Genomic DNA, 19,654 nt, shown 5'->3' with positions numbered 1-19,654 from the left:
TACTTATAGAACAAAATCAATAATTTATTAATTAATCGTTAATTTGAGCTGAAGTCGGAACCGTCAAACGTCTGAATCGGATGTTTTCTTTCTTCTAGATTTGGTCTTTAGTTGTGATATGCAAATGAAGGGGGCGTGGCCAGTGATCATTTCAACCAATCAGTGTTGTGGTTCATGAATGAGTTTATTGTTATGTTTCTGTAGAAGCTGCTGTGGAGCTCTGGAGGAAAACTAATCACTTTTTGTGAAATTAAACATCATTTGGTGAAAAACATCTGAAGTGTGTTTCATAAACATACAGTCGTCAAACCCGTTAATGGTAATAGTAATAGTAAACTAGTGAAATACCCTCCTGTGAGTTGTGTAACGTGTGTGTGTGTGTGTGTGTGTGTGTGTGTCCTGTGCGTCTACAGAGCAGCCACATCGAGCTGATGATGATGGAGAGCAGGAAGACCAGCCTGCTGGGCCGAGCCGAGTCTCTGAAGAGGAGCGGGACCGAACTGCCGAGCAACTTCCACCGCAAAATACACAACCTGACACACACGTGGAGACAGCTGGAGGTAACACACACACACACGCACGCACACACGCACACACACACACACATACAAAGAGTCAAGTTTCAGAAATACAGGAGAGCAACAGTGGTGTCTTGGAGACGAGCCAAACACAGAGATGTTATCTTGAGAATCACACTGATATTTCTGTTGAGACAGGAGAGTGTGTGTGTGTGTGTGTGTGTGTGTGTGTGTGTGTGGGTGGGTGGGTGGGTGTGTGTGTGTGTGTAGGTGGTGTGGCTAATTTTAGGCTAATCAGCACTGATCTAATCTCCAACATGAAGATGATAATTAGTGTCGTCTCAATTAAGGAGCCCTGCTGCCACCGTGGCCTTTAACTGTGTGGAGGAACGTAACGAGATGGATGGATGGATAGATAGATAGATAGATAGATAGATAGATAGATAGATAGATAGATAGATAGGCAGGAAGTGCTGAGCTTTATCCTCAGGTGTGGTTTTATACAAACGTAGCTCTGTGTTCTCTGGATGGTGGACAGACAACAATGGGAGTCGATTCAGCCCGACCAGATACTGTACTGGGAAAATTCTGGTATGTTTGAACCTCCAGTAAACGTGTCCTCGGTGACTCTATGGGTCAGGCTAACTCCACTGTAGAGATTTGAAACAACATTTATTGGGGTAAGTCCTCGTTTCCCTGAATCTCTACAACAGAGACGTTGAGTGCAAAGTTAGCACGACCAGCGGAGCTACAATGGCCACATTTAAGGAAAATATACCAGAATGTTCCTTTAATATTCAAGCTATTATACTATCAGATGCCACACTACTACATTTGATAACTATATCTCTACTATATCTAGATATTGATGTTATCTAATGCACCAGCTGTCTCATGTGTGCAGTTAACACATACATGAGAAAATCCATTTTAGTAGAAATAGTTTATGTAAAAATGTTGATTTAACCTCATTTATATAAAAGAGAAGGATTAGAAAAAAGACAAAAATGTTGTGAATGAGTGGAAGAAAAAAAATCAGCCTTGAAAAACAAATCCAACGTTTGAAACATTGAAGTAAAGATCGATGTCTTTGCACATCTGTGGGCTGACGGATGAACAGCGAATGAAAAAAATAGTTTAAAATGTATTCGTCCTGTTCTGGGAGGAAGAGGAGGAAGTACAGAAGTACGCTGATGACGGCACTGTCATGTTGACGGAGCCGTTCTGACCCCTGAGACGAACTTTTAATATCAGGAAGTAAAAGAGCAAAACTCCCATAATTATTATTATCATTATTATTATTATTATTATTATTATTATTATTATTATTATTAGAACAATTACGATCAGTAAAAACTAAAGGATTAGTTCAACAGTTTTGGGAAATACCTTTATTTGCTTTCTATCCAAAGTTAGATGAAAAGATCAATAACAAATACGACAGAAATGTACAGAAAATACATCAATATGTCAAACATGTGCTAATAAACATCACTCAGAACCAGAAACTATCAAAAACAATCAGAAAAGGACCAAAATACTGAAATACTCTTTCTTAAAATTGTCATTTTGATTGACCATAATGCATCTGGCTTTGCGTAGCGCCTGTTCTACAAAGATGACCTGTCATGACATGTATATTACCCATGAGCCTCAGCTGACGTCGCTACGGAGAACAAGCCCGTCGGAGGTTCAAATTCTGCTCCGTAGTCGTTCAATTCTTCTAAAATTGTTCCAGAATCTTAAACTTGTGATTGGATGTTTCTCACTTCCTCTGAGGGCTGCAGGAAGCAGTGTGTGCCTTGCTGATGGGCACGTCGGCACCATTTTTTTTTTTTTTACCTCACTGGGGCGTGGTGATTAATTCCAGGTCTAGCAGCAGCGGCGGCGGCGGCGTTGGTGACAGCTGGCGGCGGCTCATCAGGAGGCTGAAATGTGACGATATGACTTTGTTCCTCCGAAGAAACAAAACCGTCTCCTGTCAACCCGAGCGCCGCACGTCGACGCGTCGAGCTCGTTCACACAAACAGAGAGAGAGAGAGAGAGAGAGCAGCGGAGGAGTGAACGCCATCTGTATGTGTGTGTGTGTGTGTGTCTCCTTGTAGTCCCTAATGGCGCACACACACACACACACACACACACACACACTCAACGTATCGCAAATTCAACACTATTGGAAGTGTGTGTGTGCATTAACATATGTATCAACCTCGCTGAAACAGATTCCATTTTAGAAATTAAACAACAGCAACAGATGAGGCGTCTCTCTCTCTCTCTCTCTCTCTCTCTCTGTCTCTCTCTCTCTCTCTCTCTCTCTCTCTCCGTCGCCGTGTGTGTTTCCGCCACAGTAACCAGACTGTGATTAAACTTCTATTACTGACAAAGAGACATTTGGACTGAGAATACTGTTTCACACACACATACACACACACACACACACGTATCAAAGTGTGTGTGTGTTATTGAGGAACAGAGGGATTCTGGGTAGTGACAAAGCAGGATGTCAGTGAAGCAATCACTTTTAATCTCCCCCTCTCTTCTTCTTCTTCTCTCTCTCCTCTGTTTTCTTTCATTCATCCTCCTCATCGCTATTATATACGGCCAAAAGTATGTGGACAACCCTGCTGTAACATTTCAGAGGGAAATATTGTACTTTCTACTCCACTACATTTATTTGACAGCTTTAGTTACTTTTCAGATGAAGATTTGACACAATGGATAATATAACAAGCTTTTAAAATACAACTCATTGTTAAAGATGAAACCAGTGGTTTCCAACCTTTTTGTCTTTTGACGTCTTACAAAAAGCAGTGTGTAATCGTGGTCACATTTCACATGTCTATGAGTTGTTAACAGCTCCACCAAATAGTGATTTTTCCCTCTAAACGTCTCACATGCTTTCATTTCAATAAATGTTCAAATGATCCAATATTTCAGCCAAAATCAAAGATTAGAGAAAAAGTCCAAAAACTGAAAACAGATTTGTGTATCAGAACTTTGTTTTTTCTTCTTTCCTCTCCCATTAATCATCTCACCACCCCTCAGATTTATCTGCTGACCCTTTGGAGGGGCCCGACCCCTAGGTTGGGAACCACTGGACTAAACTAGCTAACTGTATATAAAGTAGTGTAAACTAGCTCCACCTCCAGCAGCTACAACAGTAACATGCTGCTCTAACACTGATGCTTCACTATTAATAATCTAATGATGTCATATATAATAATATATTAGTCACTGCTACTATTAATATTATTATTATTATCATTACAGTTGTTATTGTTGTTGCTGTGCATCTCTCTCAACCTTACTTCTTCTTTACTCTTTACCTCCTTAAACTTCCCTCTTTCCTCCTTTCTCCCTCTCGTTCCTTACTGATCCCACTTCCTCTCTCCTTCTCTTTCTCTCACTCTCTCTGTCATCCACCTCTTCTTCTCCCACTCCATCTCCCTCTTTCATCCTCTTTTTTTTGTCTCCCTCTTCATTCTTCATTTTCTCTCTTTCTCTGTCCTCCCCTCTTTGTTTTTAGTCAAGATTTTCACTACACATCAACGGCCTCTCCTTCTCCGTCTTCTCCTCCATCCATCCACCACCCCCCACCCCCCACCTCCCCCACCCCCCCCTCCGCCCCCTCCTCCAACATGGCGTCTCAGTAGCATATTAACAGGCCTATCAGAGCTGGCGTCGGCATCTGCTGCTCTGACACAAATTGGGAATTAACTGGAATTGATGTCTTGTGCCTCGCCTCTGAACTGTCCTGGCCTTATGAAGAATTTATGACAGAGCGGACACACACACACACACACGCACACACACACACACACGCACACGCGCGTGCAACCCAAACGACGAAGAAAATAAAGAGGTTGTAAATTAGCTTTTGTCTTTCGTTGTTGTGGATTTTTTGGCAGCGGCTTGTCGTTTTTTATGCAGTCGTTCAAGGTCAAAGAGTGAGTGTCTCCTGTCTCCTGTCTCAAGACAAATATAGAAAAACATTCTTATTATCAATCTTTAACTTATCAGGTTGATCTTCCAAACGTGTAAAATGTATAATTCCTTCTTTCTCGTCTTAAAAATCTACCCTTGAAGAAGAACATTCAATTCCAGATTAATGTGGATTAATCATAAATCTGTATAGAAGTTAAAACATGAAACACGTGTCCTTAGTAAAGACAATAACAGACAAAAACACAGAGAGGAAAACGGAGAGACGTTCTTTCTCGTCTGTCGGGTGAAATTAACACTTTAAAATATCTTTTTCATCCGTCCTTTTCCCATCTACTCTCTAAAACGCAGGAGTCAGGACCCAGTCACCACTTCAACCTGCAGGGGAAAAACACAGACTCTGGTTAATTGAGTCCCCTAAAACAACATCTCTCTCTCTCTCTCTCTCTTTGTTTCATTTGCTCTCCTCCTCTCTTTATCTCTCTTATTTGCTTATTTTCTCTTTTTCATTTTCTCTCTCTCTGAATCTTTTTTTCTCTCCTTTGTTCCCGTCTCTCAGTCTGTCTTTACACATCACGTCTTTTTCCATCTCTCTCTTCATCCATCTCTTCTTTGTTTTCTTCCTTTATTTATTGCTTTGTCATTATTTTTTTTTCCAGAGAGAGAGAGAGAGAGAGAGAGAGAGAGAGAGAGAGAGAGAGAGAGAGAGAGCTTAAATACATATAAATTTGTAGCCTTGATGAAATGATTTAGATTTGACAGCAAATTTTGGGGTTAAAGTGACAAAGAAAATACGTGTTGTCGGGAAGAATGAGGTCACTTTTTTTTTGTATCGAGCAAATTATAAAATTTGCATATTTTCTCATCTTTTAAACTTCAACTTTAATATCTCACGGCTGCCCTGGAGATACAGTAGATCTCTCTAAATGTGTCTCTGTATACAAACTTTTACAACAGACAACTGTTGAATTATTCATCAGATTTTTATTATCTTTTATAATATGATACTCTTGTAGTAACTTAACTGAGATAAGCCTGTAATTGGCTGACTAACGATGTTTTCTTCCTCTTTGGTCACTGTGTGTGACCACAATGACCTTCCTGCAGTTTTATGTTCAGTTTTTTTTTAAAAGTTCCTCAAGCTAACAGCAGTAAAAAAATCTCTCCGCTAATGTTGTCGGCATTAATATTCCATTTACATGTGTGTGAAAATGTTCCTCGGTAACATTTGTGTTTATTTCTCCGTTTCCACAGATTTTTTTATCACTTTAATAAATTCAAAACAACTCAGCGTGTTTTTCCAGCAGGACGATGGCGGCTTCTGACAAATGTTTCCTCAGATATATATTGTGGGAAAGTTACATTTAGCTCGCTTTATTTAATAAGTTAACAGAAAACAAAAGGAATAAAAATAAAAGTTGCGAGGTATCGAGAAGCATCGATCGGTTCCTCAAGTTTAAAATCAGCTGAAAAGTTTTTAAAAAAGTGTATAAATATAAGAAAAGCACATTAAGAAACACATTCAGCCATCGGACGACACATAAACAGCATAAACATACAAGCAATTACACAAACACACGATGCACAGAGCTCAAACACGTCTCCTGGGACTCTGAAAACTACAGAATCAAAGAAAGATGGAGAACTGAACTGATGAGAGATGTTAAGCTTTGATGAGCCAGTTATGTGTCTGCACATCAGTGGAGCGTCGTGCTGCTCGGCTCCGTAGGAAACCGGACACACTCGTTCGTTTCTTGAAACGTTTCTTTGTCCTCCTCATACATCTTCCCCTCTCTCCTTTCCTTCTCTGTTTCTCTCTCCGCTGAACTAAACCGCGGACTCATAATCGCTGCCGTTTTCTACCCGAACACGACGCTAACTGCACATTTCACCGGTCAGGGGTCCTATTATCGCCCCCTCTTCATCGTCTAATGGGCTGGTTTTACCTGCCAGAGTTCAGCTAAAGTAGCGTTTCCACTCAGGAGGGAGAGTCGCTGCTATACCAACGACTCAATACCTTTTGTACAAACACATACATATGCAAATTAGCATCGGGGACCCATGCCGGGGCTCGTTCAGGAGTGGATCTGTGTTTAAAGTTTCTCCTGTTATGTCCGCTTGTTAAAGTGGTAACGAGAGCTGCGAGATAAGAGCCGTCTGATCTCTTAAAACACTGCAAAACAATACAGCATGAAGCCAGAATGAGAGATGGAGTGTATGAACGGTTTCATATGTCTGTCAAAGCAACAAAAACTTCTTAATACAAGCTGTCAAGGCCCTCGAAATGAATAAGAACCGATCTGAGATGAGAAGAAGAAAACGCCAGCCGAAGAAAGACGACTTACGTTGGCAAATGAAAACCGTGAACATGGGAGAGAAAAATGAACCAATGAAGGTCGGAGCATGAAAATTACAAAACGTCTTCCTTACTCGACTTTCACAAAAGCTTCAGTTCATCACAGAGAGATTAAACAGAAATGAAGAAAGATCTTTTATTGAGAATTAAGACGTTTTGGTGAGCAGGAAACACCTCCAACCCTAACCCTTTCATGCATGAGTTATGATCAAATCAATACTTGGAAAGTTTAACAATTGTATTAACATCCCCCCCCCCCCCTCCCCCCCAACACTAACAGTTTAGTGTCGAGCCGAGGAAATGGAGCTACTTATCACTTTGACTTTTTAACACTACTTTAATCAGAGGAAACAGTTTCAAAATGTGCTTCATAAACTCAAGTTCATGACAAAACATTAAACTTAAAATAGACACATCCTGTATTTATGTGCTACTTATGCATTAAGATGTGATTTATGTGATTTAAGCCTCTCATCCTGGCAAATTCAACACAAACTGCAGTTCATATTTGTTCTATTTCATCTTCTGACCCTCACATGTTGCAGCGTTGCCTCTCGTTAATAACAGCTACTCTACCTCCGAACTTCTTTTAAGCCAAAGAAAATCACAAGTTTATTTTTTCTATATTGATGAACACTTTTCTTTTCAGTGAAAAAAAACTACACAGTAAACACACACACACACACACACACTTGTCTAAATCCAAGTGGGGAATATAGTCTCTCTCAGCGGCTCGCTGTGTCTTACTGTGTGATCAACAGGGGTTGGAAAATTACTCTGCAGAGCTTATTATACACACACACACACACACACACACACACACTCTCTCTCTCTCTCTCTCTCTCTGAGTCAGACTCTTGTTGTTCTCAGTTGTTCCTATTTGAAACAGTGATTGCTCTTCACCAAACACTCTTTCAGTTTCTATTGTGTCTAAATGATGTTTTGTTTTGGGTGTGAATATCGGCTCCGTAGGTGAAGCTGCTAGAAGCTCCGAATTAGCAGCTGATCTGTTTTGCACCTGCAAAAAAAAAAACAAAAACAAAACAAAAAAAAAACACCACCACCACCGGTTACATTTCTGGAAGCTTTGTTCATCAACAACAACAGCGTCCTCGTTAACACAATAATAACAGACTCCGGCGCCGCGGCAACAACAGCATTAGCAACATCAAGCTAATTCGTAGTTACAATAACAGCATTATCAACACTGTTGACATGAATAACTCTGTAACAATATGGATGAAATATTCTATCACAGTATACAGAATGTAATATTATATCCTGTCATCATACAGCACATATCCTACACTGAACTTATCAAAAAATAAAATAGAATAAAAGTGTTTATAGATCAAATAATCTGTCAAACAACAGCATCATAACTCCAACTACAAAAACCAGTAGCAACTGGTATCAGGATATAATTTCATCACCAACATTAAAAAGCAGATTATTGGCATTTTTCTTCACTTTCCATCACCAGAGATATTTAACTGTATCTACAATCATCATTGTTAGAAAAAACTGTTAAACATGTAGGTTTGTAAACTGACAAACACATGACTATGAAATTAGAGGATTTTACAGCAAAATATAAAGTAAAAGAGTCACATGATGTCAGTCAAAGTGTGACAAAATGAAATATTGTCGCACTTGTTATCTATTGTTTGAAAACTGGATTTCAATTGCAGTATTTTGTTCATGCGAGATGCAGAAAACGGCGAACTTTATCCCCCATACAGTTGTCATGAAAGAGGAAATTCTGCTGTAAAGTTGGGTATTTTAACATGAGGGTCTATGGGGGTCTATGGGGGTCTATGGGGGTCTATGGGGATTGACTCGCTTTTGGAGCCTCAAGTGGTCGTTCAAGGAACTGCAGCTTTTGGCACTTCCTCATTGGCTTAATTTTAAAGCCCTGGAGGTTGCTGCTTGGTTTGAATCCACTGACTGGTTGAATGGATGGATAAAAATATACTGAGATACTGAGTGGATGTAAAGTGGGTCGATGTGTGGACTGGAACTGGACTGGAAAATCTGGACCCAGTCAGGAACCACTGGTTTAACCTGTTCTGCTACTTAAAATATAATCAAATAATAATGTCACCTTCACACAAGAAACACTATAAGATATAAGAAACAGGAAATATGATATTATACACATTATGTCTTCTGATAAACTCTCACTGGACTATAAACCAGATGTAAGGAGATTGTGATGATTATTACATCTTCAACAGCAACACTGACATAAATGACATCACACTCAGCTTCAGATCTGACGCCTCCGGCGGTTTAGGAATGAATACATGACATCCCCTTTTATTGATCCGCACATTTCTGAAGGTAAATGATTAATGGCCATGTATGTATTGATTGACATGCTGCTTTGCATGATGAAATATTGACACAACAAAGAGTCCCCTCACATTAACTCTTCTTCGTGGCCTCTTTTCTTCTGCCTTCTTTCAGAAAATCCTCTCGGAGCATTCAGGACGTGGTTCGTCCCAGCAGAACCAGTCCTCCTCCTTCTCCTCTTCTTCTTCTTCGGCCAACATGAACTCTCTGCTGGTCGGCGGCCGAGACGCGGCGGCGGCGGAAAACCCTCGCTCCGCCCTCTCGCCGCTGACCAACTCGCTCCTGGAGCAGCTGGAGGCTCGTATCAAGGAGCTGAAAGCGTGGCTGAGAGACACCGAGCTCCTCATCTTCAACTCCTGCCTCAGACAGGGCAAAGACGCCTCGGCACAGCTGCAGAGCTTCAAGGTAGGAAGAGCAGTCATCGCTACGTTTTAACAGAGAATGATGTGAAGAAGGTTTAGATTTGAGTGCAACTGTAAAATGTTTATTGCCAGTGATGGAAATATGACATTTCAGTTTGTTTCATGTATTTAATTTGAGGAACATCACAGATCTGATGTCACATTTCATGCATTTATTTGCTAGTTTTCATCTTTTCCACCTCAGTCGAGTGTTTTTTTGGGGTTTTCTTTTCTTTTTTTGTGCAAATTTTCCACTTGTCTCCACTTGAAAATCTGAATTAAAACATCTGGATGGAAACTCACCATACAGTCTATAGGAATATAATTTACAGAACATTTATGGTAAAATACAACCTCAAGTTGAACCTCCAAAAAACTACAAATTCACCTTCCCAACAGACTTTCAGAGTAAGTCCTCCGAGAGAATTCCCAAATCACATTTCCATTAATCCGCTAAGCTTTAGTCCTCAAGTAGGACTGAGCCCAGTAGGACTCTAAAGAACTTAAGAAGTAAGTTTTAAAACAAAGGTTAGTGGATAACAGAGGATGGACCACACAGTAAAACGCTGTAAGTTCATGCACTTGATTATTACAATTACAAATATTATTTTGTTAATTGAGAAGAAACAGGAACTTTAATTGCTTCTGTCTGTTATGTATTTTCAGTCACTAGACCTTCATGTGGTAGAGTTTTAACCTCATGTAAAGGAATTTAAGATTGAAAATGTGCTGTATATACATTGAAATGGAAGTATTAATACAGTATATGTACAGTAAATGACAACAGGATGTATTGAGACACATGTTATCACAGGTAAAGTGAAATAAAGTGAGGCGAAGGGGAAGTTACAGTAAATAATTGATGTGTTATAAACCAGCATTAACTTTTCTTCACTAACTTTGGCTGCTGCTAAATATGTGACAAAGCTTTAGCCAATCAACACTAAGCTTTTTAGAAAAACATCTTCACTCTGTGTGTGTGTGTGTGTGAGTGTGAGTGTGTGTTAGTGTGTGTGTGTGTGTGTTGTTGCTAAGTATAGTCGTACATCGTCTTAATGAGGCCAGATGAAAGCAGGGCTGTTTTTGAAGCGATGGATGTATAGAGGAAACAGCAGTTAGCCTTAAAAGCCACGGGACGCTAACAGGATATTAATCAGCCTACATCACACAGCGAACAGCTAGCTGCGCTGATTAGCCTAGCCCTGCCGTGTGACTGACAACCAGAAACACACAAACACGCTAAAATACACACACATACACCAGTATACTCACCAAACTATAAATGGATGCACACATAAGTTTATTAATTCATGTATGTATGTATGTGCTGACAAATGAACACACAATTACATAGAGGTATGCAAATGAGTCTCACATACATTCATGACATGAATTAATGCATAAAGGAGACTGTAGTTACACACACACACACATGAAAACACACACTTCTAACTTTCACAAATACACACAAAACTGATTAATATGATTTTATTGATGAAGAAAACACACTTTTCTTTTTTTATTTATGTGAACATGCATTTTGTAAACATCTTTTGTTTACAAGTTGTTAAAACCTCCAAGGTCCATTTGTAAAAAAAAACTGTAGTGTGTGTTTGTGTGTGTGTGTTTGTGTGTGTGTGTGTGTGTGTACTTGTTCTTCATACCTTCTGAGGACCATCTTCAGTTTGGACCCGATGAATCTTTTGCTTTGCAAATAAGGACATTTTAAGAGCTTAAGGATCATTTTTTGGTAATTAAGGACAATTGTTGGAGAGTGAGGTCATTTTTGGAAAGTGATGACATCTTAAAAAATCTGGATATGGACATTTTTTTGGTAAATGAGGAGTTTCTTTTTAAGAGAGTGAGGACATTTCAAACATTGTTGAGCTTGTAATTATTAGAAGAATCAGTCTGAGTTTAGACCTGATTAGTGAGAATATTTTTGGAAAGTGAGGACATTTATCGAAGGTTTGGACATTTTTGATATTGACCGTATTTTTTATGAAGTGAGGACGTCCTTGAAAAGTGACGGTTTTGAAAATGAGGATAATCTGTTGGACCTCAAATGGGTTTAGATGCATTAAGGGAACTTAACTCCTGGTCTGGATCATTTTCAGTTTTGTTCTCTTCTTCTTCAGTCCTCTTTTAACCTGCTTCTTCATGTTTGAAATATTCATCTTTAGCAGCATCTCAAAAGTCTGTTATTCAGTTAGTTGCTGGGTCACTGTGGTCACAGCACAGAATGACATGTTTGACATATGAGACGTCATATTTACACATTTATATTTGTTTTATGTTAGATTGATACGATATTATGTTTGTTTCCATAACTAATAGTTGTAATATTGTGGTTGTAGTGTTTGGTTTTTAGACGTAGGAGTGTGATTGCAAGAGGGAGCTGAAACTTTCATATGTTTTCACTCACGATATTTTATTGTTTAGCTTCCAGTAAGATAAAATATTACAAAAATCTCTACAAAAAGTGCTCAAAACCACAAAAAAAACCCTCATAAAATGAATCACATTTGTTCAATACGTTTATGTGTTTGGAAATGTCGGTTTAAAGATGTCATCAAACATTCAGAGATTTATTTATAACAGAGTACAGTTGCAAATCTGTCCGTTTTGAACAAATATCAGCATCAGTGCATGGTCACACACACACACACACACACACACACACACACACACACACACACACACACAGGCTGCCTAAATGATGAAACTGTGTTGAAACGAGACTTTTATCTGAAGAGAGCCAGTCGAGCCGCTCAGCACCGTAACGTAAACACACGAGGCTCCCCGCCGTCAACGCTGAGCGGCTCCTCTCCTGCAGCACAGAGTGCTATAGTGAGGATAAATCTCATTTCAAACGCACAACAATGAAATTTAACCACTCTAGAACACAGGACACATATTATGGAGTTATAGTAAATTTTAAAATGTTGGAGCTTTTTTAACTCAACAAACTATCAAGCGTCACGATCGCTGTCGAGGTGCTGATCCTGCGACGGCCATGATTGTAGGAGCTGTCCAGGGTGCTTACGTATTGTTCCAGATTACAGGATTTCATCATTAAAATGAAGCTGAAACTGTCCGAGCAACACGAAATAACTTAAAACCAAGCAGCAACCTCCATGGGCTGTAAAGTGAAGCCAATGTGGAAAAACTGCAGTTCCTTGAACGGCCACTAGAGGCTCCAAAAGCGAGTCAATCCCCATAGACCCCCATGTTAAAATATCAACTTTACAGCAGAAATAAACATGTTTATAGCCTGGTACAAACAACGGTTTTGGTCTCTGTAGCTAATTTCCTCTTTCATGACAACTGTACGGAGGGTGAATTTTTTTATAACTCACCCGTTTAAATTTTATTAAGCTGTAAAGTTCTGCATAATGAAGGACATGGCTGCTTTGAGTGACAGGTCCACCAGCCGCTAGGTGGCTTGTTTCAGCTGTTCGGCCCCGCCTCTTTGCCCAATTTTTGATTGGCTGGGAGTTAGGCAGCGTCACGCACTGCCAAGATGGCGACGGGTGACGTCACGGTAACTACGTCCATATTTTTATACAGTCTGTGCTTAAAACACAATTAATTGTTGATCTTGCCAACACAGTCAGTAAACTATAACTATATAACTATATAAACATCCAGCCTGCCTGTTAAAGCTATAATATGTAATTATTCCACATTAAAATGTGTAAAAACAACTATGTTATATATGTTGTTGAGTTGTGTACTTACATTATCCCAAATGTTTCCAACAATGTTCAAACCCAGAGAAATCTGTCATTTAATCAAAGTAACGGACCGTTTCATTCGGTCGCCTGTCGATGGCGTCATACCTCCTCTACCAAAGAGTAAACACACACAACATGCATACTAATATATCAACTGGACCAAAAGTCTCTGACGTATATATAACAAAGACATCTATGGACCAACAAAGATTCTTTAATTTTTATTTTTATGCCAATGTTGGCTCTGAAATGACAGTCACTATCATAATGTGCACCCTCTGTAATTGTCATTTTTCTAAAATAAATAAAAACTTTTTTTTCTTCTTTAATTCTTATCATAGTAGTTGTTGACAGGTTGGGGTGGGGCCCCTGTGTGGACCGCGGGGGGGGGGGGGCTGCGGGTGTATACTCTACAGCCCAGAAGCCGCTCTTACTTCTGATCCTTGTCACAGCTCTCAGTGGGAAGCCATTGATTTCTGGCAGAAAGAGGCCCTGAGCTTCTGCAGAAATGAAGATTGGAAATATTGATAGCAGTCATTTGTATGGAGAGAGAGAGAGCGAGAGAGGCTAAATGGAGAGAGGGGCGCTCCATTTTAAGAGAAGCCGACTCCATTTTAGCGATCATTTGTCTGTTTTTTTTTTTTTTTTTTTTGGCGTTTTGGACTCGTAAATGGGTTCGATTTCTACGCCGCAGCTTATTACTGTACGGCTGTATGAGAGAACAGCGGGGGGGAGGGGGGGTCGGCAGAGGTCGCCGGGGAACACACACACACACACACATGCACACATTCATTTATAAAAGCTCGTACACACACACACACACACACACGTTTCAATGGAGACATTTCAAAAAGACACACAGCCGCATTAAGACCAGCACTCACTTAAACATGCACACATATAAACATCTGTATTAAAGTGTTGTAAAGGGTCAGTTCACCCAAAATACAAAACATATATTCTCACACACCTCCGCAAATCTCAGTTTTATTTGTTCGGGTTTTGAGATGTCTGCTGGTTGTAATATTGAACTCTCAGCTCATCGTCAGAATTTTTTAAGTCTATTTGTACGAAACTTTACACAAAGCAAACAACAAAAACAAAGATATAAGAATACAGACATAAGACAAGACAAATTATTTGTAGACTAATCGATAAGATGAGTTTTAAGAAGTGATTCACATTAAAATGTGTAAAAACAACTAGACCTATGTTATATATGTTGTTGAGTTGTGTACTTACATTATCCCAAATGTTTCCAACAAGTTTCAAACTCAGAGAAATCTGTAATTTAATCAAAGTAACGGACCGTTTCATTTGGTCGCCTGTCGATGGCGTCATACCTCCTCTACCAAAGAGTAAACACGCACCAGATGCATACGGCGGCGCTGTGTTTGTCCGCTACAATGGCGTCTACCAAAGAGTAACTTACACACATACAAGATAATACATCGGCGTTGTGGTTGTTCCACACAAACTGTTATAAATGGACTTTTATTCAGTTTTAAGCCACATTTTCATGATAAATTTAGGTGGTTTTTAACTTTATCTTTTAGCTGGAAGAAGGATTTTAGTCATTGGACGTCTGGATCTTAAGTTATCAGAGAAATAAACTGGACAAACGTTAGCAGCAGCTCGGCTAACAGCCCCTCCAGGAAGTCTGGTGGTCACCAAACATCGTCGGAGAAATATTGATTTAGGTGAAACAGCTTTAATTAGTATTTTAATGATTTTAATCTGCGTGTACGTTTGTTTGTGGAGAGGAAGAAACCGGCCGAACGTCTGGATCTAAAGTTATAAGAGAAATAAACCAAACAAGTGTTAGCAGCAGCTCGGCTAACAGCCCGTACCGGACGTCCGGTGGTCGCCGAACATCGTCAGAGAAACACTGATTTTTTTTAGGTGAAACAGCTTCATTCAGTGTTTTTACCTGTAATCTCCGGGTCCGTTTGTTCTGGAGAGGAGGAGACCTCTGCTGATAGTAATCCTATCCCCGCTGACGCTGGTTGACAGCAAAGCACAATTCACTCTAGTTTTATATTTGTACGTGGGAACAGCCAGCAGCTTCCTGTCTGAGGACGTCAGGTTATGAACTCAGAAGTATAATTTAAGGCCAAAAAGAGCCTTAAACCATTGGACGTACTTTCTAAAGAAGATAACGTCCCAATGAAAACTCTAAACCATGTCTTCTGTTTATTATCCAGATTCAAGTGGACCCTTCGTCTGGAAAGAAATATTGTTGTTGAATGTTTAAATGTAGTATTTCAGTGCTCTGAGCAGCTCAAACTAAGTTCCATTCACCTGCATTTCAGAGGGTTGACGGCAGAAATCCTGCACGGCTGGATACGACTGTAGGGATGAATGAGAAAATATGCTTTTTTTTTTTTTTGGAATTTGGGTGAACTGACCTTTACAATCACAACACTAGAAAGAAAACAGGGTTTTGAAAAACAGACCAGTTTGATATCCCATTAATGACAAAACGTGTGTAGAGTAAAGATTGAGATTGTACAGCTGTGTATTGACTGGTGATTTTCCTGGTAAAATGCAGATTAGAGGCTGACGATCTTCCTTTTCTTTGTGGTAATTATACTAATATCTAAGATTTTAATTATGCAGGAGAATGTTTATTGAAACACAAGGTAGTTGTCAGGCATCAAACTCAGAATATGAAACATCTTTATACTTCAGCTACAGCGACCAGTCCAAAAGTGATCAGATGCTGAGATACGTTCACATGTACACAAGACTGACAACGACACAAACAGGAAGTCTTTTTCCTGTATGAGCATTACAGAAATGATGTTTTGTAGTGATTGCTGCTTTTTTTGTGCAGCGTCCATAATAATAATTATCCCCATTAGAGGCTGAGAAGTCCTCTAAGAGCATCTAATAACGCCCTCTTGGACTGCAAACTAGCAATATATCCCTTAAGTTACTTCCATGTTTGACTCCGTAATAAAGATGGACCTTGAAACGTGTTTGACAGCCAGATTTTAGTAATTAAAGCAGCACATCGCCAGGAGACGTGGAAGGGTTGGAACCACCTTTATGTCTGCAGGGTTGAGTTGAAATAAGAATCTTTATAGCCGGCCGATATCTCTCCCTCTTTCATTTCTGTCTTTCTTCCTTCCATCACATACAAATAACCAGACGGAGTCTGTCCTGTCATCTCATTGGACCTTCTTCTTCTTCTTTTTTTTTTTAACGCCTCTCTCTACCCCCCCTCCTCCTCCTCCTCCTCCTCCTCCTCCTCCTCCACCTGTCTGTCTGTAACCTGCCTCTTAATTGAATTAGCACTCCTTTAAGATACGGTGTCGCCCAGACGTTCCTCCAGCAGGCCCCGGGCCTCCGATGACTCTCTATTGTGGTGGAGACGCTCTCGGGGCCGGACACACCGAGAATTAATAGACTGAGACTGACACACACACACATACACACACACACACACACACACAGGTGCAGACACAAACACACACGCTCACATGCATATACAGTTATGCAGACTGAAAATGAATCACTCACAAAGGTTAAATGATGCCTGTCGGTGGTTTTCGTGTATCTTCTCACTTTATTTAATCAGCTGAACTCCTGTGTTATCGCCGCAGACAGCTGAGTATCACCAGATTCACACCGAAAACATGCACATCTTTAACATGTGGCAGCTAGCTCGGATGCTACTATATTTTCTGCCATATTTGAGATTTTGAACTCAAGTCAGAAGGATTAAAAAGTCGAGTTAAAGAACTCCTGGAACTCAGAAATGCATAAAAGTAACTTTTCTTCAAATCATATCAAATTGTCTTCAATATCATCATCATACTCATCATACATCACAAAAACAGGAAGTAAAAAACTTAAAAAGCAAGGAATAAATTGCTAAAAATGATTTGAATTCTCCTCGACAGCAGGAGTTGAAAGTGACGATTCAGAGGAAGAAGATTTTATCTGTCATTTGTTCAACTAGCTGTGTCATAGCGATAAGCTAACGAGTGTTGTTTACAGCCGAGTTTTGACTGTTCAGAAAAGTTTGACCTTGAACGCTTTTTGCTCTCTTGCCAAATGATAAATACAACGGCTTTACTCTTTTGATTTAAAAAAAGGCCTGTAATGTTGCGTCAACATATATCGTCACAGAATCAAGTCAAGTCCATTTTTATTTATATCGTCCAATATCACAAATTTGCCTCAGGGGGTCTTCACAATCTGTGCAGCATCATGTGACATCCTCAATCCTTAGACACTCGGTTTTAATAAGGAAAAACTACATAAATAAAAACCTTTAACAGGGAAAAAAACGGAGGAAAGCTCAGGAAGAGCAACAGGGGAGAGATACCTCTTCTAAAAAGGACAAACATGCAGTAGAAATAAAGCATGAATGAACAGGATGACAACATTATAGATGGATTGATAATATAACACATCAAAGAATAACATCCTTCAATAATGTCTGATGTCCCTGCAAGAATCTGCCAACTACAACTATTCAATAAAAGGCTGTAAAATAACAGAAGTGTAGTCGAGACATTCATGTATTTCTCTAAAAAACAACCAGTTATCATCATGTTTACAAGATTTCCTTCAGTGTTATAAAAACTATGTGGTAATCAAAACAACATAAGTTACTTTATTTGTGTCGTTTGTGACCTTAAAAAAAAAAACTGGAGGTCATGATTTCTTTCCTTCTTTCTGTCTTTTCTTTTCTTTTCTGTATTTCTGCCTTGGATGGAAAATGGAAACAGTTCATGTTCAAAGTCTCTGTTCCTTTCTGGCCAGACGAACACACACTGTTAGGAGGCGACCTCTCGTGACACACACACACACACACACACACACACACACACACACACACACACACACACACGGAGATGTGAGCATAGATTGGGTGAATATCAGTGTGAGCATTTAGCTCGTCCTTCTGAAGTAAAGATCAACAAACTGACCTCCTCTGTCTCTCTATCTGAATATCTGTCTCTATTTTTTGTGTGTTTGTTTCTCTTCTGTTTATCTTTTTGTCTCATTCTTTCTTTTTTTCTTGACTTTTTCTTCCCGGTTCCATTTATCTGCTCGTGTTTTTTTTTGTCTCTATCTGTCGTCCTTTCTTGTTATCTGTTCAGCTGCTCCCTCTCTCCCCTGCTGTTGACAGTAGATGAACCTGTCCTCCCCCACTGTTTGTTACCCACGGCCCCCTCACCCCCCCCCCCCAAACCCGTCCAATCATGCTCTTTGCCCTCCGGCCTTCCTCATCATTTGTAACACGCACCCCCCCACACACACACACACCCCCCCCCCCCCCCCCCCCCCCCCCCCCCCCCACCCTCCTTCAGTCATTTCTATTTTCAGCCCTCTTTCCTCCTGCAGTTTGTAAGATTTGACCCCCCCCACAGTTTATAGCCTGAGCCTTCTCTTCCTCTACCATTCATGACTTGTGACCCCGCCAACCTCCTGTTGCCTGTTGTACTGGTTACCTCCAGAAACCAGTATAACAACATATGTATGAAGTCAAACAAATTCAGAAACCAGGGATGCACCATATTGGATTTTCTGCCGATATGTCCAACTCGATGCCGATATATTCGCATATTTTTCTCCAGCTGGCTGAGGAGACTGTTATACATGCAAGCATAGATTATACTAAATATGATCAATAAAGACAATATATGAAGGAAGAACTGAGGAAGACTGGAGTTCAGGAGCTCAGCATTAAAACTTTAATGAAGCTGCCAAGTGGGAGCAGCAGTAGAGTTTTCATTGAGTTTATTAGACAGACAGGATTAATGTGCAGGATTTAATCTCTGGTTCACACTCCGGACCAGAAGGTGGCGCCAACCACCGTTATAAACCAAAAAAGATGATTTTTTTTGTACAGAGTGGTACATCCTGTCAGTCGAAGTGTTTCCTATCTGTGCAGCCGAACACAGCAGGCTCGCGGAGCGTTAGCCGCAGCGTGACCGCAGGGAAGCACAGCCAGCTAGCCTCCCAGCTAACGTTAGTCTCGACTCTCCGTGTGGATCCAACCGGAGCACCGAGCCCCGGTTTGTTATTCAGGTTAACGTCTGACGGGCGGCTGAGTGAAGTGCAGCCTGCGGAGGAAACACCGGGACCGTCAGGGTGAAACAGTCCGTCGAGGGAAGCGCAGTCAGGCGGCGGAGGAGAAGGCGACATATCAGCCTCTCATAATCGGCAGAATTCGCAGATGCCGATATTTCATTTTAGAGCTTTTATTGGCCGATAATATGGTGCATCTCTATCAGAAACATAACCTCAGTTTACTAGTTTGTTTGCCAATAAAGTACAACTTCCTGGTGACAAATAAGAACAAGTACGCTACAATCCAGCATTCAA

The 19,654-nt window shown here is 40.2% G+C and overlaps 1 protein-coding gene across 2 annotated transcripts in view; it reads left to right on the top strand.

The window, feature by feature from the left end:
* The window catches only part of akap6 (A kinase (PRKA) anchor protein 6), a 243,609-nt gene that overhangs the window by 185,534 nt on the left and 38,421 nt on the right, over positions 1-19,654 (top strand). For both annotated transcript variants that reach the window (XM_044373900.1, XM_044373901.1), the window contains 2 exons: positions 414-560; positions 9,286-9,576. In XM_044373900.1, the coding sequence (XP_044229835.1) occupies positions 414-560; positions 9,286-9,576 (438 nt within the window). The remainder of the gene's footprint in view (positions 1-413; positions 561-9,285; positions 9,577-19,654) is intronic.

The sequence above is a fragment of the Thunnus albacares genome, chromosome 15 (genome assembly GCF_914725855.1).
Source record: "Thunnus albacares chromosome 15, fThuAlb1.1, whole genome shotgun sequence".
Classification (NCBI taxonomy): Eukaryota; Metazoa; Chordata; class Actinopteri; order Scombriformes; family Scombridae; genus Thunnus; species Thunnus albacares.
The sequence above is the reverse complement of the archived record's forward strand: the minus strand, read 5'-3'. Positions and strand labels throughout refer to the sequence as shown.